The sequence below is a fragment of the Amblyomma mixtum genome, chromosome 9 (assembly GCF_055824585.1).
Source record: "Amblyomma mixtum isolate Tamu chromosome 9, ASM5582458v1, whole genome shotgun sequence".
Taxonomy (NCBI): Eukaryota; Metazoa; Arthropoda; class Arachnida; order Ixodida; family Ixodidae; genus Amblyomma; species Amblyomma mixtum.
Genome location: NC_143020.1, coordinates 22111795 through 22135243, shown reverse-complemented (window position 1 = coordinate 22135243; position 23449 = coordinate 22111795). Strand labels below are relative to the sequence as shown.

At 44.8% G+C, this 23449-nt stretch overlaps 1 protein-coding gene across 1 annotated transcript in view; it reads right to left on the bottom strand.

The window, feature by feature from the left end:
• The window catches only part of LOC149328476 (uncharacterized), a 31284-nt gene that overhangs the window by 5093 nt on the left and 2742 nt on the right, over positions 1-23449 (bottom strand). The window contains exons 2-4 of the mRNA XM_089562129.1: positions 17128-17388; positions 7795-8130; positions 5635-5823 (exon numbers count right to left, since the gene is read on the bottom strand). Of these exons, the coding sequence (XP_089418255.1) occupies positions 5635-5823; positions 7795-8130; positions 17128-17388 (786 nt within the window). The remainder of the gene's footprint in view (positions 1-5634; positions 5824-7794; positions 8131-17127; positions 17389-23449) is intronic.

The window sequence follows — 23449 nt, the reverse complement described above, 5'->3', positions numbered from 1 at the left end:
ACTAGGGCAAGACACTCGCGCTCAGTAATGGTGTAATTTTGCTCTGCGGCTGAAAGTAGGCGGCTGGCATAAGCGATGACTCGATCTTGACCCTGTTGACGTTGGGCAAGTACGGCGCCGATGCCATATTCGGAGGCGTCCGTGCGAACCTCTGTGGGAGACGACGGGTCAAAATGTGCTAAGATGGGCGGAGTGGTCAGCAAATGGACGAGTGATGAAAATGAGTTCTCTTGAGCAGGGCCCCAGGTAAAGGGGGTGTCGTTCTTTAGAAGATCGATGAGGGGACGAGCGATGCCGGCGAAATCTTTGATAAAACGGCGAAAATACGAGCACAAGCCGACAAAGCTGCGCACATCTTTCGACGACCTTGGAAGAGGAAAGTCCTTCACAGCTTGAATTTTGATGGGATCTGGGCGTACACCAGAAGCGTCAACGAGGTGTCCGAGAATAGTGAGTTGGCGACGACCGAACTTGCATTTCGATGAGTTCAGCTGAAGGCCGGCGTTACGAAACACTGTCAGAATATTGGAGAGGCGTTCGAGGTGCGTGGCAAAAGTAGGCGAGAAAACCACAACATCGTCTAGGTAACAGAGGCAAGTGGACCATTTAAAGCCACGAAGAAGGGAGTCCATCATTCGTTCGAAGGTAGCCGGGGCGTTACAGAGGCCGAACGGCATGACTTTAAACTGGTATAAGCCATCAGGCGTCACGAAGGCGGTCTTCTCGCGGTCCTTTTCATCAACGGCAATTTGCCAGTACCCCGATCGAAGATCAATTGAAGAGAAATATTTGGCGCCGTGGAGGCAGTCTAATGCATCATCGATCCTTGGGAGTGGATATACGTCTTTTTTTGTGATGCGGTTGAGGTGCCGATAATCAACGCAGAAGCGCCAGCTGCCGTCCTTCTTTTTCACCAGGACGACTGGTGAAGCCCAAGGACTTGACGAGGGCTCGATGATGTCTTTTGCGAGCATCTTGTCCACCTCTTGATTTATGACGGTGCGTTCGGCGCTGGACACTCGGTACGGACGTCTGCGGAGAGGAGCGGAATCACCGGTGTTTATGTGATGCGTCACCACAGACGTCCGAGCCAAAACACGGCTATCAAAGTCGAAGATGTCGCGGAAAGATGATAAGAGGCACCTAAGATCGCGAGCTTGCATTGGCGGTAGGTCAGAAGCGATCATGTCGGCGTAGTCGTCCGTTGGGTTCTCAGTTGATGGGGCCGCAGGCAGCCGGCATTGCTGAGTGGAAGGTAAGCAGGTGTCCACCACTGATATCACACATTAGGCAGCAGGGCACAGCGTGGCGAGTGAGGTGCCTTGCGGGAGCGGTTGGATGGATCAACCAAAGTTCAGGACCGGAAGGTACGCTTGGTTGGCCGACATTGTAAATACAATGTGTGGAAGCGCAATGCTGCGCGTCAGGGCGACGTCAAGTTCCGGAGTGACTACGTAGTGACCATCAGGTACAGGGGAACAGATGAGAAAGATATGTAAGTTGCGGCTTGGGGGGTAGACGGACAAAGTCGACAGCACAAAGACGGTGTATAACTGGGGACGGCGACTCAGCAGAAAGAGGAAGGTCAAGCTGAACAACATTAGTGGCGCAGTCAATGAGGGCTGAATGCTCAGACAGGAAGTCGAGGCCAAGAATGACTTCATGAGGGCACTGGTCCAGAACAGAGAACAGAACGGATGTATGGCGGCCGGATATGGTCACACGGGCTGTGCATAGTCCAACAACATGAGGCGTTCCGCCGTTGGCAACGCGGAGAACGGCTTTGGGTGCAGGGGTCAGTACTTTTCGGAGGCGGCGTCGTAGGGCTGAACTCATGACGGATACGTGCGCGCCTGTATCGATCAGGGCTCGCACAGGCACTCCATCGACATGAATGGCGAGCAAATTATGGTGTGCGCGAAGGGCTAATCGAGGATTTTGGGACTTGGGCTGTACTGCAGCATCACCTCCAGACACTGCAGCGTCTAGTTTTACGCTTGCGAGCGTCCGTAGGGGCCAGGAGAGGAGCGACGGCGTTGGGGCGAACGAGACTGTCGACGCAGGGGGGACGGGGAGCGGCTGGAGCGGGGAATCTGGCCGTCGACTGTAGCACTGTGCTGGGCTGGAGGGGGCGTGTAGTGGCTGGGCTGTTCGTCGTCGCGGTGGGAGCTGAGAGGACGGTATGTGCTGCGACGGGACCAATAATTTCGACAGTGGCGGGAGATGTGGCCAATGCGGTGGCAATGGAAACAAATGGGCCTGTCGTCGGTTGTCCGCCAATCGTTAGGGTTTCGCCGACGTGGAGTGAAGTACGAAGGTCGTCCAGGAGCAATCGCAGTGATTTCGGGTGGTGGTGAAGACTGTACAGGGCTGACGGGCTGGAAAGCAAGGTTTGCAAGCTCTTGGCGGACGACAGCCTGTACCAGAGAGATGGTAGGCAAGCGGTTGTCGCCATCATGTAGATGCAGGGGGGCAGGGGACATAGCTTCGAGCTCGCGTCGGATGATGCGGGTCACATTTTCTGGGGGCGCTGGAGTTTCGCGGTGTCGCAGGTCTTCACATGAAGAAGTCGCAGCCGTGTTGGGGAGGCGTGTGTACGGTTGGCTAATACGCCTGCTTTTGGCTTCCTCGAAGCGTCGACATTCCTTAATAATTCCGTCGACTGTAGTGCAGTTCTTGTATACGAGCAAGTTGAAGGCATCGTCGGCGATTCCCTTCAACACGTGGCCGACTTTGTCAGACTCGGGCATGTTGGCGTCAACTTTGTGACAGAGGGCCAGCACATCTTGAATGTACGACACATAGGACACCGTAGATGTTTGAGCTCGGGAGGCGAGGTCCTTCTTAGCGGCAAGCGTTCGGCCGAGCGGCCGTCCAAACAATTCGCGGAGTTTCTCTTTGCACACGTCCCAGCTGGTCAGATGGTCTTCTTGCGTCTCATACCAGACCCGGGCAGTGTCTTTGAGATAGAATATTACATTTGCGAGCATGAGGGTCGGATCCCAGCGGTTGTAGGTACTCACTCGCTCCTACATGTTGATCCAGTCGTCGACGTCAGTGTTGTCGGTACCACAAAAGGTCCCAGGGTCACGAGGGGGAGAAAGAACGAGTGATGTCATGGCCGGGGCTGAGGTTTGCTGGGCGGCGTCTTGGGTCATGATCAGTGAAGGCAACTGGCGGCCGCTGCGGAGCTCCGTCGTCGGTAGACGTAGGGGAAAGCCGCACCTCCACCAAATATGTTGCGGGAAAGAATATATTTACAGATATTTACAAATAGACAAGAACAGCTGCGAGCGGCACCGAGAACACAGTCCGAACTACGTTGTCCTCTTCTACTTTTCCCACTCGTGCCATCGCTCTTTGTCGTCGTCGTCTACCCGCATCAATATGTTTAATATACATGATACTCACGCAAAAAAAAAATAAAAAAATTAAGAATTCCACTGGTAAAAGAATATTGGAGATCTATATTATACTTTCTGTGGGTTGCCATGCGAAAAATGAGTGTTCATTCTTAGAACTCTTCATGTTATTACTTTGGGCAATCAAAACAAAAAAAAAATATTTGCTCAAGCAGAGAGCTTCCGGCTACGCCGCAGTGCAGTGCAAAGCTGAACCTCTGGCAGTCTTGGGGAAAACTGCGTCCTCTACATTGCTCGCGGCACAGAATGATTCGGAACATGCGCTGTGCCTGCCAAGAGCACTGAAAGTAGTGAATTTCTTTGGCAACGGCGAATACTGAACGAAAGTTATAGATGGGCAATTGTCGACAGCCCGGAACGTGCACGGCAAATCACCTATGTGCGAACTAAAATAACACGAATGGGCGTCATCTCAACGTTAAAGCTGTCGCTTGCACTAAGTGTTTAGTGTCGAATCTGCGAAATTGACAGGTACCGTCGCTATTTAGCAGGGTCATTGCGAGACGAGGATGCTCTAGTGGGCGCCGTGTTTGCCGCGGTCGCTACGTTTTGACAGGCTCAGATGCTGCCCGGCTTCGTTCATACTGACCGATTTAAACAGGCAGGCTAAGGAAAGAGCCAAGCGCATATTTAAACAAAAGGGAGGTGTAAATGCGTGCTCTTACAGAGGCCAACTTTAAAAACTCAAATTTTAGGTTTCTATTCCAGGTGCCTGAAAAATAATTGTGGCTGAGTGTAGAGCTGTAATCTCATGAGGACCTATTCAAAATACTCTAAAATAAGGAGCTCAAAATTCATGAGCTCATTTGCTTTAATGATTTGAAAGAATTGATGCGTCGGTACTGCTTTGTAGTGAGAAGCAAAAGTTTGCGGATATGCTTTGCCACGGCCCAAGTACTTTGTTTATTGTTTGTTGCTCTAGTTCACGTTATTTTGCTGTTGAGCAATCCAAAAACGTTATTCGTCGAGAATCCTTCTTGAAGTTAAATGTAACATTACACTTATCTTTGGCTCACCTTCATGCTGCTACTTTGCACGTGGAAATAGAAAAGTGGTAAGAAGCCCAATAGCCTTGTCACCTTTCCATTGTACATTTAGACAGTGCTTCAAATTTCTAATAGCGTATATTAGTCGTAATTTTCATTTTTTTCTTCTAACTCTTTTTGTTAGAGCTTTCAATTACACTGCGATGTAGAAATAATCTGAAAAGCGTTTTTGGAGTGGTCCAGTTAAGGTCTGCTGGTTCCCGCCGTGATTATATCATGTCTTTTTACTCCCGCGCTGCATACCATTTTCGGCGTTTTTATATTGCCAAGGTGGACGTAGTAAGGCAACTTTGACTACCCATAGGATTTTATAACTGCTTGTTTGTAGAGATCTGCCGTAGGCATTTTAGGAACTGCTTGAAATAGTTGACGATGAGAGAAGTGCCGCATATATTCTGATACATCTCTCCTGCATTTCAGCATGCGCGCACAGAAAGTTTTCATAATTTCTAAGCACAGTAATTTCTTCATCATTGGTTCCAGGCACCTGCCGCGGCGTATTAATGATCTTAAAGCCGTGTTTTGCGTGGTATCGGTTGGAGCTTCTGGTTTCCGTCATGCTTACATCTTCTGTCGTGTTACTCCCTCACTATGTACCATTTGCTGTGTGCGTTGTCCTTCTGCTGCTGATCTCAAAGTCGCGGGTCCCATCTCTACTCCGGTGGCCATACTCCGATGGAAGAAATGTACAAAAACGCACGTGTCCTGTGCGACGTCAGCGGAAAGTATTGAATCCAAGGTAGTCGAAATTTCTCCGGAGCCTTCTAATACCGCACCAATCATAGCCCGAGTGTCAGTTCAGGAATTTTAGTCCACAGTTTACTATTTTGTATGCCGTGGTACTAAGGGTACTGCGCTTCTATGTCTTATCGCCAGGGTAGATCAAGGGTAGATCAAACAAGTGTTAATTCACATGTGTCATAACCCACTGTACTGACGCAGTACGCTAAGCGTTCCTTAAAGAAACAAATTTGCTAAGTGTGAAGCTATATCCAAAAGTATGAAAAACACATAGCGTCTATTGTGTTTTTATTCTTGTAAATGTTCTTAAGTATGTATAGCGCCAAATGTGAAAGGAAATTTAGCTGTGAAAAACTCGTCCGCGGCTTACTACGCAAACTCTGAATTCTTGCTTTCGCTTCCTCTGCGATGTCCCCATTACTCACCGATCTCCTGGCATGTGGGTGGCTGACGTGACCAACGCCCGCTGCCTAAACAGGTGATCGCTTCCGATCCAGTCAGGTTGTACCCCATGATACAACGAAACTTAACCTTTTCTCCAGCCGAAATTGGCCCTGATGAGGTGACTTCCACCTCTCCGTTAAGAGGAGCCTCCGGTTTCTCGCAGGTCACATCTGGAACCACATTCAGCATTAGGAATATTTAACGTACTCTGGACCATGATGGATAAAAGAAGCCATAACCGCTCTTTTATGACATCAGAACCAAACGTTCGACCAGTAAACAATGCGAAGCCACCGCCAGGTAATGTAAAACCACCAATATATAGCAACTTCTCACTCCTCAACGGCCAAACATTAAGAACTTGGGGTTCGCTAATGGCATGACGTTGAAGCCCATGTATGATACATAATTAAAATTGGTTTAATAAGCATTTCTTGATTGCTGCTAAGGTTTGTTTGCTGGAGCGTCCTAACGAAACTACATGCCTCGCAATTTCGCCACATGCATTTTTGTTGTGCTGTCTTCTGGTGTGACGCCGTTTGCAGCAATAAAACGCAAAAAAACACAAATACTAAATAACGTTAACTTTCACTCACTTTCAGAGGCCGTGTCAATATTCTACAAGATACCCCGAATTTTTAAATAAGAGAGGGAAGTTGGACGCTGCGTCTTTATTTCTAATGGTGATTTATAGAACTTCATTCGTTAAAACATGTGGTTATCTCATAGGCCTGATTTCAGCTCACGTGGACAGTAGCTCTTCGCTGAATAGTGTTTGTCTTTGATGCAAAAATTTGTGGGGTAACTTTACTGCACAGTCATGAAATGCCACTAGTGATAGCAGCAGGTTTCAGTCATTAAATATATTTTCAACTGATTTATGCACACACGTGGCAGTATTCATCCTCAAGTAGGAATGGCTAGCGAAGGGTAGCTAAAAACCAAGCTAGAACACACCGGCAATAAGTTCGGCATAACTCTATTAAAAGAAAACTCTTTACAGTTTTTTTTTTCAAGAGTTTTTGTGCAGAAAGAAAATAATTTTTACATAACTAAATGGATCAACAGAAATCGACAGCATATTTGACTTTAAACATTATCATATATTCCATAGTACTCATATTTGTACATTCTGAGTTGCCGTTCCAGCCTAAGGTTGCAAGAACGAATAAGAACTGACTGAACACGCTCAATGTATCATACAACGCGTATCAGCGGTTGACTTGTTTTGCATCTGCAGGCCTGAAATGGGCAAATTCATGTTTTGCCTTTTTTAAACTGGGTATCTTGAAAACTGTCCGCTATAGCAGAGACAGAACACTTTATGTACTATTATGTGAGAATGATCCCAAAATACGTTAACGTGAGAAGTTGGCCTAGTTGATACGTACGCATAGTTAACGATGGCAAAAAGATGAAGATGGCAGAGAAGGAGACAACGGAAACGCAAGTTGTTTTGTGTTGTCTTCTTCTCAGCCATCTTCGTATTTTCTTCGCTTGTTAATCATGAAACTAAACAGAAAAATATTGGCAGTTGCATTTTAAGGTAGAAACGGATGTGGTGTATGGTTTTCATATTCATAATGATGACTCCAATGGCTAATATTACTACAGGAAAAAAAGGGCATATGTTGATACTAGTTGTTAGCAATTTGAGTCTTAATTGTTAGATTTCAATTCCCAAGCGCAAGCTGTTTTGTGTTTTCTACAAATCCATGGATACAAATTTAAAAAAAAAAGATTAAAATGGCAGAGAAGAAAAATTTCCGAAGTTGCACCTTAAGATGGACACGGATATGGGGGGTTGGTTTTAATGTTTATAATGATGTCTCGAATGGCCAATAGTACTAAAGGAAAAAAAGGGCATATGTTGCTACTAGTTCTAGGCAATTTGAATCTTAAATGATAGATTTCAATTCCCAAGCGCAAGCTGTTTTGTGTTTTCTTCTCTGCCATATTAATATTTTTTTTAACTTGTAACCATGAAACTCAACACTTATAAAAACTTAAAAAGTTGCACTTTAGGATGGACACGGATGTGGGGTTAGTTTTCATGTTTATAAGGATGTCGCCAATGGCTAAATGCACTAAAGTAAAAAAAAAAAGCGCATATGTTGCTACTAGATTTCAACCCCCTTCACCTGCTACCATGATGCTGAGGAAATGCCGCTTGCCGTCCTGTGTCTCGCAGCTGTATGTGCCTGAGTGATCGGGCGTTGCGCTGCCAATTTCCATTTGGTAGGCATGGAATCCGTGGTCATCGGGTCGTTCTTTGATCCACTTGAAGGAAGCATCACGGGGTGCAGTTTTGTTGTGCAGCCATGACACTGTTCCCTTTTGCCGCGGGTACAGGCACTTCAAGCGTAGCCTCCTCCCCGGACGCACGACGAGCCTGCCGTCGTCATCAGCGGAGGCCCACTCGTCATCCACCAGGTTGTCGTGCGAGATGAAGGGCACAGCTAGACCGGAACTGTCGGCTGGGAATTTTGTGCAATAGGACCAGTAATTGTCGAGAAAAGATCCGAGAATATGGCGTTCGTAACTGTGTATGCAAAAGAAGATACAGTGAACCAATACTTGAGTAGCCTCCACACACGCCCTTTCTGAAGTTTAATTCGCGGCTATGTTGAAAATGAGCACCCATAAGCAGCATTAATGGCCGTCCCAATTTTTATTGCCTTGCGATTTGAGTACCCTGTTTCTTTTCACAAGACTGAAGCCATCAATCGGGGCTCATGAGGTTTTTTCGTGCAAAAGCTGTGGGGTTTAAATTGGGGAGATAAATACGTATCCCCATTTAACCGCGGCTGACAGTTCAGAACCGCGCGGACCCCACCCCGTGGTCGCGAGCGCTACCGAGCGCTACCGAGCGCACGCCGTCCACTGCGGGCCATGCGTTAAACGGGGAGAACGTATTTATGTCCCCAGTATAAAACCTCACAAAGAAGAAGAGGCCATCTCTCTCTGCTTTAGACTGGACTGAAAAAATCAGCAAGATCAAACATGACTATAAGAATAGGGACGTACTTTAAAAGAAAACCATTTTTTTGGTGATATCATAGTTGAAATCGTAATAGAATTCCTCTAAATTAATGTCAATGAATGCTTGGTTCCACAAGAAGTTGATCGTTCCAGAAACAGAGCGACCGATATCTTGCACAGAAAAGTGCAGAAACGCACAGTGAACGTCAGCTGAAAAACCGATCGGATGCGATATTTGAACTAGGAAACGCAAGGCTTCGCTTCCAGATTTAGAGTGCTTGCTTCAGTGACGTGGTCAAAATATCTTCGCAGTATCGTAGCACGCATCTCATGCTTAATAACCCTGTACTCGGATGCAACTCAGGGATAAAGCGGCAGATATCACTTAGAAATGGCCATTCAGAAAATGGCACCGACGTATTGTCAGGACGTCGCTGCTAATCCCGTTAATTCGCCGTTAATCCCATTACGCAGGATGTCCCCCTGAGAGGCCACTAGCAAGTAGAAGGCGAATGACAGCGATGCCGTTGGGTGGAGAGCGTCTAGTGTGCAACAGATCCCTCTTCGTTTTTGAGTTTTATCTGAATACAGCAACAGTATACATTGTGTCGCAGCTAACTTGGACCAAGATTAAAAAAAAAAAACCTAAGGTTCTTCAGAATTGAATTTGCGTGGATGTTGTTAGGGCTTATCTAAAGTTACAGTAACATTTTTTTCTCGACCTACATGATTAATTAGTCGAGATAAATTAATTAACTTTTTGAATGTAGCTTGAAACGTTCAGACGTCAAGAGGAAAGTTGTGGAGATCCACAATTGTTGTCCAATCCGGGCACCTCCAACGAGATAGACTTAGCATGGTCGCTATTTATTCGAGAAAAACTAAAGCCCGCGCAGTTTAAAACATACCACGTGACAGCGCGCTTCGTGCGCCCGAACGCGCCGAAATTACAGCGCCCTCATTCCTGCTTTGCGAAAAACATGGCTCGCTCGCTCCTTTCGTGCTGCCACGACAGAGCTTCGCATAGCGCTTGGTTCCAAGATAAGCGCCAGTGGGTTCGGGCGGCACTTGAAAGAAAGCGCGGCTCCCGTTTCTGCGGCGATAATTGGGCTCTTCCGCGACATCGGTGAGAGGCTGCTGACGAAGCGCTTTTTCGGAGCGCCGTCGCCAGCCGCTGCCGGTAATGTCACAGCCAAGCAAAGGTTGAAGCCCTTTCTCGTAAGCGAAGAGAAGGCACGACGCGGGCAATGTTTTTACAAAGCATGGATGAGGGCGCTGTAATTGCGGCGCATTCGGACGCACGAAGCGCGCTGTCATGTGGTATATTTAAACTCCGCGGGCTTTAGTTTTTTCCTGAATATAAACGACAACGCTAAGTCTATCTTGTTGGAAGTGCCTGGGTTGCACAATATTTGTGAAGCTCCAGAACTCTCCATTTGGCGCCTGAACGTATCAAGCTATATTTAATAAGTTAATTAATTTATCTCGACAAATTATTCAAGTATGTCGAGAAAAAAATGGGTATTGTGACTTCAGATAAACCCTAACAACATTTACGAAATTTCTATTCTGAAGAATGCTTAGGTTTATTTAAAATCTTGGTGCAAGTCAGCTGGGACATCATATATATGAAGCTGTAGTTGACAAGCCAATATCCCCCCCCACCGACAAATTTTTCCACGTCCCGTCGGTAGCGTTGCGGACAGATGTCATGGTTTAGGTTCGTGCAAGCTCGATTATGTGCTGATTATTCGTGTCTTCGCTGGTCAAACGGGATGTTATGCCGATGATAGCATGTAACATAGCAATGGGAACGAATTTTCCTTTAGTGCTGCTGTCCGCTGAGCGTACTCCGAGTGATGAATTGTCAAGTTCGTGCATTACTTATAGCTCTAAGGGAACCGTTGAGAAGAACCTGAAAACCAAACAGAAACAGTGAAAATCGCCAGATTTTCATCTCAGCACGAGAACTGAGAAAGTGTGCACCAGAATGCATTGATGCACCATTGCCCTAATTTCTGCGGAAACAGGCACAGTTTGAATTAAAACCACGCTACGGTAGCCGAATCACGGCATTATAAAACTACAAAACGGAGAGGGCAATTAAGGTAGCAAATGGTGTGATGCACTTAAATTTCTTGGGCCACAATCTCAGGACCTTTCAATGATAAGACCGCTCGCAAAAATTAGGTGCTACGAATACTTTCCTGAAATATTATCCTATACTTCGGCGAAAATGTGCTTATGAAATACATGAATTGGTGGTATCTTTGACCAGAAAAGGAAAGTGCAGAGCCAAACGTACCCCGCCAAGTAGCTGAAAAGATAATTTTCTTAACCTGTAGCGGAAGTCTTCACTCGTTCGTTTTCTGTTTCGTTTTATTCTATATGTCAAACACCTTTCCTTAACTACCCTTAACTCTGAAACCCAGCGACAACGACTACTTTTGTCAGTAGCTCTCTGTATTAACCGCGTGATCAAAACCAGTTTACGAGAAACAGGGCGGCTTAGGTCCTGGCCCAGGCTACAGAATTCAGCACGAGGACAGGTTGCTTTCAAACACATCATCCTAAAGAAACACGTTATCATTTCTGTCTGCTGCCGAGTTGCTGTTAAGTGGGTAATCCATCTTAACAAGTTGGTTCAACGAGAGTGGGGCAGCACTTAGCAGCAACCACATAACAAACTTGAGGGCCTTTAGAAGGAGGAGCTCTCTAAGGGTGGGGCTGAATCTACTTTACAATAATTGGTCCTGCCGAAATATTATTCAACTACGTATTCAGTAGATTTTACGAAATAATGAGATTGTGAATACTAAGCCGTTTAAGGCATCAAAAAATTAGAGAAATACTCTGCGTTAGGAAGAAACGATTTCTTGATTAGGAATCACCGCGAGGCGGCGTACTGTTTGGTGTCCAGCTGGGGTCGGACGCCGGCATCGCTGCCTCAGCGGCAAACCAGACCTTTTGCCGGAATTTGAATATAAACCGATGTCTGGTCACTTTCCAGTGAGGAGTAGAAGCAAGTTCTCTTACTAAAATTTCAAACCTCATATGTTGACCAAAACCCAGGCCGGGCACTGATGGTTTGATAATTATAGCGTTTGACTCCGGAGAGCCCACGAACATAGTTACTCTCAAGTGGCGTGCTGTACTGTTATATTCTTTAACGAAAGTACATCTGGTTTAGTGATGTTGAGCGCGACTGTAGGGTAGTTATATGTGAACAAAGAAAATCGCACTTTTGGGATATATTCTGCTCATCACAGTGCGCCTCTGGTACGCCGTGCAGCGGCACATAGAGGTTGTTTCTTTTCAGTTAAATAAAATTGTTTATTGAAAGTAATTCCAGCGACACACCACGCCTTTAGCACTTCAAGTATGCAGCCTGAATGATATTTTATACAACCAAAATTTGTTTTATGAAATTTCATACGGATATTTTATACCAAACCGAGTGTAGCAGGGCCGCCGCGGTGGCTCATTGGTTATGGTGCTCGGCTGCTGACCCGAAATAGGCGGGTTCCATCCCGGTCGCGGCGATCGAATTTCAATGCAGGCGAAATTATAGAGGCCCGTGTACTGTCCGATCTCAGTGCACGTTAAAGAACCCCTGGTGGTCGAAATTTCCGGAGCCCTTCACTATGTAACAATACTTCTGCTTGGGCTAGATGGTGCATAGCTTATATTGAAATGAAAATTTAAGCGCACACGAAAAACGCACACAAGAGGAGGATACACACAGGTAGCTCAAGAAGTACTTTGATTTGGGCTAGTTGGTTCATATCTTGAAAGTAGTTCGGACGGCGCGAAAACAACAAAGACAAAGGAGAGACGAAAAAAAAAATTTCCGCGTTTGTTGTTGGTCTTTCTTTCATTATCACAATTTGTGTTAAATCAGGATTGTTGAGTTTGCGCTCTGGTTGCCTTGTTCAAGCGTGTGTATTTCTTATGAGAATGAATTGCTTTCATGTAGGTTGCGCGCTCTTCTAATCTTGAGACTTATAAAATAAGGAAAATGTTATCATGTGTATAGTTCAGAACGCATATCTGTCTGTAATAGTTGCGCCTACTTCCGGTGTTAGGACTTTTGATGACAATTTCGTTTTGTTGTGTGATAGGCTTGCGAGATATGGCTGGGGTGATGCATAAAATGTAGTGGTCTGGTGCAATAAACATCAGTTGCAAGTTGGCGCCCGTCCTGTTGTGTTCGTGTCTCCTTTGTTTTTGTTGTTTTCGCGCCGTTCGTACTACTTTCAACACAGGTAGCGCCTGTCCTGTGTGTATCCTCCTCTTGTGTGCGTTTTTCGTGTGCGTTTAAATTTTCATTTCAATATAAACCCTTCACTATGGCGTCTCTAATAGCTTGTGTCGCTTTTGGACGCTAAACCCCATAAACGAATCCAAACCAAACCGAACGTAGTAGTGGGCGGCAGAAAGTGTGGAGGGCGGATGAGATTAAGAAGTTTGCGGAGATACGGTGGTTGCAGCGGGCAAAGGACAGGGTTAATTGGAAGACAGAGGAAAGACCTTTGCCCTGCAGTGGGCGTAGTCAGGCTGATGATGATGATAATGAATTTTTAGAATACAAATGCGTTACGGTCACCTTTTAATTTCCTCCACTTTGGCGAAATCTTCATTAAAGAAAATAAAACATCCTTCATACTGAAAACAGTACACGCTGACATATTCATTAACAAAATAAGAACGGTTGGTTCTCTGCATTTGTGTTGTAGCCTAGACAAGATGGTGCAGTGAATCCTTTCAAACATTTTTTTTTAACGCAGCAGCTATACGTACGTTCTCAATTCATTTGCCTTCCCAAAATCATTGCATGACTTTACCTGTTTTTTGTGGTCTACACTGTTGATTACATTACGTCATCCAGACTTTGGCGTGGCTTTTTCCACAGAAATATTGGTCCATACATTTAAACTGATATTAAGGCAACGGCACATATCAGTTTTAACGTAAATAACAAAGTTACAATATTTTAGTAAACTCAGGACATTTGGTAAAACAGTTTTAAAGATACAAAATTCTTAAAATTTCGATTCTGTTTGGGGCTCTAATTTGAACGCAAAATGGGATAGTTTTGGCGGAAAGACAAGGCACGCGATTGCGTGGTTATGTTTTGGGAAACATTTCTGACGAGCAGCAGCTTTTTAGAATAAAATACGTGATGATAATCAATATAAGCAGTGTGTGACGTTTCGGGGCATGCGATGTGCAGGAAAATATTCACTAAAAGAACTTCCCGAATCGTCTTCTTATGAGTTAGAAATTTTCTTCTTGGTTTACACTGTTATTTCTGCTGCTATGCATCTTGATTAGTTGATGTTTAAGGCTATAAAAATAATGCAGCATTTTTTACCGTTGAAGCAGGACGAAAAGAGACAAAAATGCTCCTGACGGGGCCCTATCCTCATAAGGAGCCGAAGGTGCAGAAACTGTAAAGCGTCAGCAGTTGGTCTCCACATCAGCAAATATACAAAATCAATAGCATCAGCACACAGAAAACTTTACTTTGGGGAACATAATGTGACTCCATATGTCGCCCTTGTAATCTCACAGCAATAATATATCAAGGCCGTGCAGAAGTCTCCAAAAGAAAAAAAGAGGGACCGATAAATTTAATTGCCAACAGTCAAGGGCAGTGTTCTGTGAAAAGTATTTCAAGCGTTTGCTTATGACTTAAATTTTATTTCATTCGCTGTACTTTGCATCTTTATTTCTCCGGGCGTGTTACTCATCATCACCAGCCTGACTACGCCCACTGCAGGGCGAAGGCCTCTCCCATGTCTCTCCAATTAACTCTGTCATTTCCCATTTGCGGCCATCGTATCGCCGGAAACTTCTTAATCTCATCCGCCCGCCTAAACTTCTGCCACACCCTGCTTTGTTGCCTTGTCTTGGAATCCACTCTGTTGCCCTTACTATTGTGTACTGGTGAATACAATGTGTACTTGCTCTGTATTGTAAAAAGAATAAATAATAAAAGTATCAAGAAAAATGGAAAGAGGAAAGCAAGAAAGGCCAGAAGAGTAAAACAGAGTAAGTAAGTCCAAGTAGATTGAAAACCTTAACTTTTGTGGTAACGTCAAGATTACACAGTTTTGAGATGTGGTAAGTGCCGCAATGACGGGCTATGTGGCGGACTACTGCCAGGAGAGGAAATAACCTCAGTGTTTTCAGATTCAACGGCTGTGGTCGCAAAGGGCTATTTAACGAAAGGCCATTCAATTAAAGTTTGGGAGTCCTGTAGCATCGTTAACCAATTAAAGAATGCGTTCAGAGAAGAAAGCAAGACAAAAGAAGCCATAAAAATTCTTCTTTATGAAATACAATACGAATTTTCCGCGGGCAAGATAGATGAAAGATACGCTGCCAGTCACGTTTCGTGTGTTCTTCGGTACATCATCATCATCATCAGCCTGACTACTCCCACTGCAGGGCAAAAACCCTCTCCCATTTTTCTGCAATGAGAATGGTCCTTTGCCATTTGCGAAAACCGTAACCCAGCAAACTTCTTAATCGCATCTGCCCACTTAACTTTCTCCGCCCCCTGCTAAGCTTGACATCTCTCGGAAAAGGTTTACGCGGTGCGGCAGTTTCGTTGTTTTGTTGAAGTTGGTCGTTCAGCGGACGTGCATGAGAGAGTGGCATAAGATACTTTGAATAAATTACAGCTTTCATTGGTTTCAACGTCCTTCTTGATACAGCTACCAACCACTTTGCATGGCCTCATAGAAGCAACAAGTTGCTATATTATAAAGTGCAGATAGGTAGTATGGTTTCGATTTCTTGGAAGAAAATTTTTTTGTAGGAGGTTTGGCACACGAAGCACTTTTGGAGCACTTGTTGCGATCTGCTCTTAAGTGCCTGTAGTAAAAACCCTAATATTATGTACACGCACCGCTGACCGCACCATGCTCTGGTCGCATTTCATCATTTTGTTAATCTTTATTTGCCGCCTCTATTAAACGCGGCAGTTTTTTCAGCAGCTACTATGTCGACCAGATGCATTATTGCTTGTTTGATATTATTTCATGTATATTTTGTAAACAATGACCCACAGTGTTCCTTTAAACGTATCCCTGTATTTTAAATTATTTCTTGCTTCCAAGTGCCTCATCAGGCATACTTATCGATATTTTGTTCAGTGCACCAGGGTTGTTAATAATCTCGAAATAAAATTCCAACTTCATTTCCAATATGCAGTAATGATGGTTTGCTGTTAAGTGCCAGTTCGTGATTTCAGCTGCGCTCCGCGTAACGGCCCTATTATTCTCCTAAAAATACCTGGTCATGTCAAGCCTCAAAGGCTGTGCAGAGCATGGGGGAAAGAAAATACCAGTGTTCCATTAACCAGCTCTTTACACACGCGAGGATAGTGCTGTTTATTTTTCCAGTTGGTTAGGCCTTGTCTTCATCAAGCTCGCCAGGAACGAGCCATGTGATTTGCCGCATAGAAATATAGGCTACGAGGGGGGCAACATTTTGGGAGCGCACAAACAGTCAACGGAAACGCGAAAGTGTGAATAGCTTTGCTTTTTTCTTGTGCAAGGTAAAGAAAACGAATAAGCGAAAAAAGTGACAACCGCCTAATAAACACCCTTAGGTATTTAGTGCGCCTATGGTTCACAAGAGAAAAATGATTTTTCGCAATATTGATATAGGAGCACTCTGGCGTCCTAGTGACCACTTAGATTTTGAAGGTGCAAATTACTGGCATGTGAATCAAGGCTCAATCGAGTCACTCGTCGCTTAGGATACCTAAGAAACTTTGTTGAAAGAAAAAAGATTTAAGATTTTGCTTTGTAGGTGCTCCGCATCTTAATATAGACCAACGCTGGCTGCAATCTCATGCGCAGAGTGTGCCAGCAGAAGCTAGTGGCAGGTGGCGAGAAGGCCAGATGCAGCTCAGGGGAAAGAATACCCTTGAGCATGCTTTTCACAATGGCTTAAAAGACGCGTCGCATATTGTCTCTCTCAACGGAAGGAGTTGCTGCCATAGATTCTATACGGTCGGAAACGGCGCAATGGCATTTTGAGAAATTCTCTGAGCAGTTTTAAAAGGCAAGAAAAAAAACTGAAGCATTATAGCTGGTAAATGAGAAGTAATATATCATTCTCGAATTGATTTGCAAACAGTGTCATTTTGCTTGTGTTTCATTGTTTTCAATTTAGTGCAGTCCCACCCCTTGATGAATATACCAAATCTCTCAAGTTCTAGGCGACCGCTGTGCGCTTGCATGCGATTCTTTCGGCAAAGGCTGGCGTTGGTGCCCCTCAAGGGCATGAATTAAACATTAGTTTTCTCAAGGTTCTTTTCTCTGCACTTTTATTCGCGTTTTTCTTCTCTCTTTTCGGGAAGCTTTAGAACACTGTATAAATTGACAGAACAGGACATCAGTGTACAATAACGCACGGGAGTGAAAGATTTATAGCTGAACTACCAGAGCAAAATGCCGCCAAGGATTGATACTTACCCAGCATCTGCTCGAGAGTCGGCAGCGGCTCGCACGTGGGCGGTGGACTCGACCAACGCTTCGCTCCGATGCAGGTCAGCTCACGTGCCCCGACCAGCCGGTGTGTTCCCGCGGGCATACAGTGAAATCGTACGACTGATCCCACGGCCATCGGATCACTTGGTAGATTCGGGGCACTGAACCTGCCTCCAGGGTTCGTGGACATAACCAGGTGCTCGTCCGCTGCCAGTACATTCAACCCCGGGCAGTCGGCGCTGTCGTCTGCAAGAGGTCGTCTAGTGGTTGGTAGATTGAACTTTTCATTGCGATTGCGCTCAAACTGACTTAAAAGAACCGCTCCACTCAGCGCTACAGACCCCATCCCTGAGAAAGGTACCGGATTTGGTGGCTTGAAAAGAAGTGAAATCATTTTGCTTTTTTAAAGAGAGGTTGCGTTTAATTTTAGAGTAATGACTTTTAAGTAAACCAGGCGAATACAACATTACGTTACAGTAAAATGTGGAGAAAAATTTCCCAGGATGGCACCAAAATACTTACGGTATTTACGTTTGTATACTGAATTTAAAGCGTTACAAGCAATATTTTTGTGCGCTCATTTTTTTTACTTTAAACGACCCTGCGGGCCCAGTAATCGTGGAAATAAGCTGAGAACACCAGTGCGAAGCGTGCATAGTTAATTACGAACGATTTTGTACCGGCAGATTCGGTCTCGGTCGGCGCTAGATTTGAAGTGCATATCTGCATCAGGGTCGAACCGGCAACCTGAGCTAGCAGATTGTCGGCGACTTCACAATCGCCGGCAAACACTAGTTGTTCCTTTGGACAAGCACTCGATTCGGTTACACCGAAATACTTCGGGCAATTGCGCCTTGACGCCCCTTAATGTGGATCGAAACGCCTAGCGGGGACTCGGGCAAAGTTCTGATATTGAATTATTTTCCACTTAACGCCTGCGAATGAAACTTGCTGAAACTGACCTCCTTAAGCCCATAAAACAAATCCGGTAGCTTTACTGCGTTGTAAATTTTTTCTATGTACACGTTTAAACAGAGAAAAATACTTTTGTCGCCACTCTAAACATTCCGCAACTTTGAGACTAACGGAAAAGGGAATGCTTCTTGCTTGCTGCTCTTCAGTTTTATCTAATAGGATGGTAAGACTCATCTGGACCTCCCTCTACTGCATTTATGGCTTATGGGGGTTTAACGTCCCAAAGAGACTCAGGCTATGAGGGACGCCGTAGTGAAGGGCTCCGGAAATTTCGACCACGTGGGGTTCCTTAACGTGCACTGACATCTCATAGTACACCGGCCTCTAGAATTTCGCCTCCATCGAAATTCAGTCGCCGCGGCCGGGATCAAACCCGCGGCTTTCGGGCCAGCAGCCGAGTGCCATAACCACTGAGCCACTGCGGCGGCCTTTCTACTGGATTTACCCCGCCGCTGTGGCTCACTGGATATGACGTTTGGCTGCTGGCCTGAGGTCGCCGGTCCGATCCAGACCTGTGCTATCGTACTGTGATGAAGTTCATATACTTGCGTGTTCTGTGCAATGTAATTCCACGTTAAAAACCCTGGGTGGCCTGAATTATTCTCGAGCCCTCCACTACAGTATCATCCATTACTTGTGTGACCCTTCAGGACCTGAAAGTCCGCAGTTTAAACTCATTAATTTTCTTCCCACAATTTTCTAGAGGTCTTAGTTTTAAAATCTGTCGAAATGGTAACTGTGACTCACAACGCTTTGTGTCGTGTTATGAGGCTGTTCAGTCCCAATACCAGCGAACGATTTATTAGTCTATGAGATTTGTTCAGCCTAGAAGATTTAGCTGGTCAACAGGACCGTGCAGGTAGCAACGTTGTCATTTCCTGTGAATCAATTGGAATCCGTTGCTTCAAACACGCTCCCTTTCTCCTTGCGCCAGTCAAAATGTGCCAGTCAAAAGCGCACTGGGCAGGCCGCTTGTGGCATACAGAGCTATATTCAATAGCAGGCGCAGCTCCGGAGAGCCAGGTAAATAGTATGTTCCAGTTTTCTTACAAGTGATGTCGACAGAAATGTTTCTTGAATATTCAGGACGAGTCCGCCAGGTAGGCTTCATTGTAAAGACTGGGAATGCAAATATAAATCGGCAACAACCACACAGTCGCTACAACTTCGAGATCAAGTAAGCTGCTAGAGCACGATGTGTGAGGGCATGTTAGGCAGTACTTTAAAAAATTGAACACAAATGCATCTATGATTTCCTTTCTGTTCGATGGCTGCAGTCTTCCTTCAGATGTATATATTAGGCTATTCAGTGAAGGCCGCTACCAATTTTTAAAAATTCAGTGTTTTAAGATAAAAAGGTGACCTCTGCCTCACAAGAATAAAGTGCGCCGGAGGATGTTAGAATATAGGGGAATCACCTTCGAACCGCATGCGCTGCTTAGAAAATACAAGAGGACAATATGACTTGTTACACAAGCAGAACTTTTTAACTTTTACATATAGGCACCAGATTTTCTATAGAGATATGTTTCTGACCATACGCATATCCATACTTAAATTCATTTCAGTTTAATTCTTTATTTTTGAGAAATTTCTGATGGGTTACAGGGGCTAAAAGCTGTCATGCCAGCTTGACAAGGCCTTAGGTCCAATACACGACAAGGCAAGACATACTATACAAGTTATTGTATTGTAAATATGGAGTACAATAACGAAGTCCAGAAATTCATGGCACATATGGGAAGAAGTGAGAAATTTATTCGAACAAGGATATGTATACATGCGAGGAGTAAAACGCAGATATAAGGTATAAAACGAGGAAAATCTGAATAGCAGGATGTAAACAACAATCAGTAATTTCTAAACGGACCAAAAATACTGCCGTAATTGGTTAAGGTGATTCACCTGTTTCTATAATTTCTGAAACGCCATTATTCTCGGCGCTGAGGCTCAGCAAGTTTCTCGCGAAAGTCGAAAATCGCGCGGCGCTTGTGTTCGCTCGCCGACCTCTAATCTAATCACGTCCCTCCGTGGCGTACGTACCAGATGACATTCACTGCCCTTCTTTCGCTGCGCGCTCTCGGCTGCTCATCGCTGCTGACTGCTACTGCTGAGGCGGTAACTAAGAGGACGCGTTACACTTGCGCCCCGAAGTCACCAAATTTGATGGACTTGGCTGTGCGCAAAGAGCCGCGCACGATTTTCAAATTGAGCTAGAAATGGGCAAACTTTTTTTAGCCACCGTGCCGATGGCAATCGCATTTTGGAATTTCTAAAAACAGATATGACTGTTGCTAATGGTCAGCTAGAAATCTCTGCTACCAGGTGTTCATCTGTAATAGTTAACAAGGTAAATGTCAAAATTTAGTAAGCGAGTGAAGTAGATAATATGATTCACAGATTTTATAACGTGCATGAAGACAGGAATTACTTTGCTTCAAAAGGAAACTTTTCGCCTCCACACGCCTATCTTTAAAAAAATTCAGGAGGGCACTTTCTTGACATAAAGTGCGATGAGGCGAAAGGTTTTAGCGCGGTGTTGCTGCTTGTGTCAGCGATGTGTGGTTAATATGTTAAGTACATAATTGCTTGTGAATCTTAAATGCTGGAGACGATGGAGGGCGTTTGGGAGGCATCCCTGTGATTCGAAACCTTTCTGCAAACACTCCGCAGCGTCATAGACAAGGAAAATACGTTTGCGTTGGCAGGAAGTAGCGTAGCCATTAGCGCGCTCGGCTGTGGAACGGCAGGATTGTGATTCGATCCCATCGTGCAGAAAGTTCTTTTTTTTTTCTGGTCTGAGTAGAAAAAACGTGACATCCCTGCTGACAATCTTTTGTCGACATCGGTGAGGCATTAAAGGCTTTCGCGTTAATAATGGCTGGCTTGCGTGGAAGATTTGGCAGATACCGGATATAACAGAATAGAAGACATTAGTTTTTGATTTAAGAACCGTGGGAGATACTTGACTGCAGTTTAAGCAAGCTGGTGGCAAGGCTGGGCGGACGTAACTTACGTTGTAGTGTCCAACAACGAAACACAAATTTACTGAAATGAACTAATCAGTTGTGTTATATTTGCTCTTAGAATATGCGAATCGAGCTGCCAAGTGGAACGCAGCCAAAACGATTGACGAGACCACTTTATAAAATTTTACAATCGCTATCTGTGTTCACAATATCGGACATGAAAAAACAGAGAAAAATTCCGGCAAAATTATTTTTATTGGAAATAGTTATCGAAAATATTTTTTCATAACTAAAGATTTCACTATAGTAATCAATAGGCTTGCATTTTTTGCTATTAATGCTATCGTTAGCGTCATAAGCGCTCCCCATTGCTTTTCTATGGCATCCTTAACAGCTTCATGAAAGCGTTGGAAAAACATGAAAAGAATGATTTCGCGGCCAGTCTGAAGTATAGACTATTACCTTAAATATTTATGCAACAGTATCTTACAATCTTTCAATATTCAAACTTTTTGTACATAGAAGAACGTTGGACGCGAGTTCCGCAAGCTCTTGACGCTGGCTTTTCCACTTTTCAGAATGATGAACTGGTGTCGCTTGAATACAACACGAACTTAGTTTGCGTCTTTTATGACGTAGAAGATGGTGCTCTGATCCCCGTCACACTACCGCAAACAGGGACGCTTTTTTCCCATGTTGAATGCGTGAACGGCAACATACCACGCTACTAAAAGCGTCTTTTTTAATTCTATATTTTGAACTACGATGCCATTTCAGACACTTTAATACGGTGCACTTTCCTTTGCTGTTGAATGTCCTGAGCTATAGAGATGCAATGTCTCGCCGCAAAAAAAATTAAACTGAATTGTAAATTTCACTCAGTTATCGTCTTTCTGATTCGCACTATATGAAGAAAATTCTGACTTGTCGTACAATCCTCTAGCTAAGACAGCATCGATGTATCATTCGCGGCTTTTGAAACAAGAATCTGCATTGTATGATTTCGGACGCCCTGGATATAGATAGTCTGCGGAATGGAACCTACATGGCTGTCGCAAAAGTATGCAGCAACACTCAAAACGCTCCTCAAAAAGCGCATGCAAATATTCTACGCTACGAGAAACGGAAGTGGTGAAGAGCGTAAAGGTTTAGGGCACTTTGGTTGTACGAAACTATTCTACGTCACAATAACCTCTTTTGCTGATCGACTTCGTAGAAACGGGCCTAGTGAGGTCATCGATCCAAGCAGCGAAATTTGGGGTCATTCAAAAAAAAAAAAAACGTCACCGGTACGGCTTCCATGACGTTATATACGAGGTCTGTTAGAAAAGTATCCGACCTTTTGCCGAAGAAAAAAAACTGGCATAACTGGAGCGTTGGAAACCTAATCACCTTCAAAGTAGTCTCCTTGGGACTCCACATACGTCTCCCAGTGGTGCTGCCACTCTTGGAAGTATTCCGAAAAGGCCCCTTTCGGAATGGAGTTTAGCTCAGCTGTCATTGCAGCCATAATGTCCTCTCTTTTCTGAAATCGCGCTTCTTTCAATGACCTCTTGATTTTGGGAAACAGCCAGAAGTCACAGGAGGCCATATCAGGAGAGTAAGGAGTCTGTCGAACTACAGCAGTCTGGTTTTTCGCGAAAAAAGTGCGAATTTAGTGCTAGGAATGTGCAGGACCATTGTCATGATGGATGCGCCAATTTCCTGTTGACCTCAACTTCGGCCTCTTGCGCCGCACAGCACCACGCAGGCGACGAAGGACATTCCTGTAGTATTCTTTTGGTCAATGTTTACTTTGTGGGGTGCGTACGCGTATTGTGCCACACAGAGGGAGTGAAAGAAAGCAGTCAGCATCACTGTGACATTTCTGCGCACTTGGCGGTATTTCTTTGGTCTTGGTGACGTGTAATGCTGCCATTGTGACGACTGGGATTTGGTTTCCGGGTCGTACCTGTACACCCCAGACTCGTCACCAGCGATTATGGTGTTGATGAAGTCAGGGTCACTGTTTGTGGAATCCAGCATATCCTGTGAGACTTCAACACGAAGCTGCTTTTGCTCCACCGTGAGCAGCTTCGGCGCGAATTTCGCCGCAACTCTCTCCATGGCAAAATTTTCGGTGATAATGAAATGTGCAGAAAAATTGGTGATGTCCACCTCTTCCACAATTTCTCGGATAGTCACATGATGGTCCCGCGTCACCACAGCGTTCACTTCGGCAATGACCTGGTCATTTCGGCATGTTGATGGTCGACCGTAGCGTGGCTCGCTCTGCACCGATGTGCGACCGTCTTTAAACCAATTATACCACTGCTTAATCTGTGTGCTGCTCATAGCATTGTCACCGAAAGCCGTCTGAATAT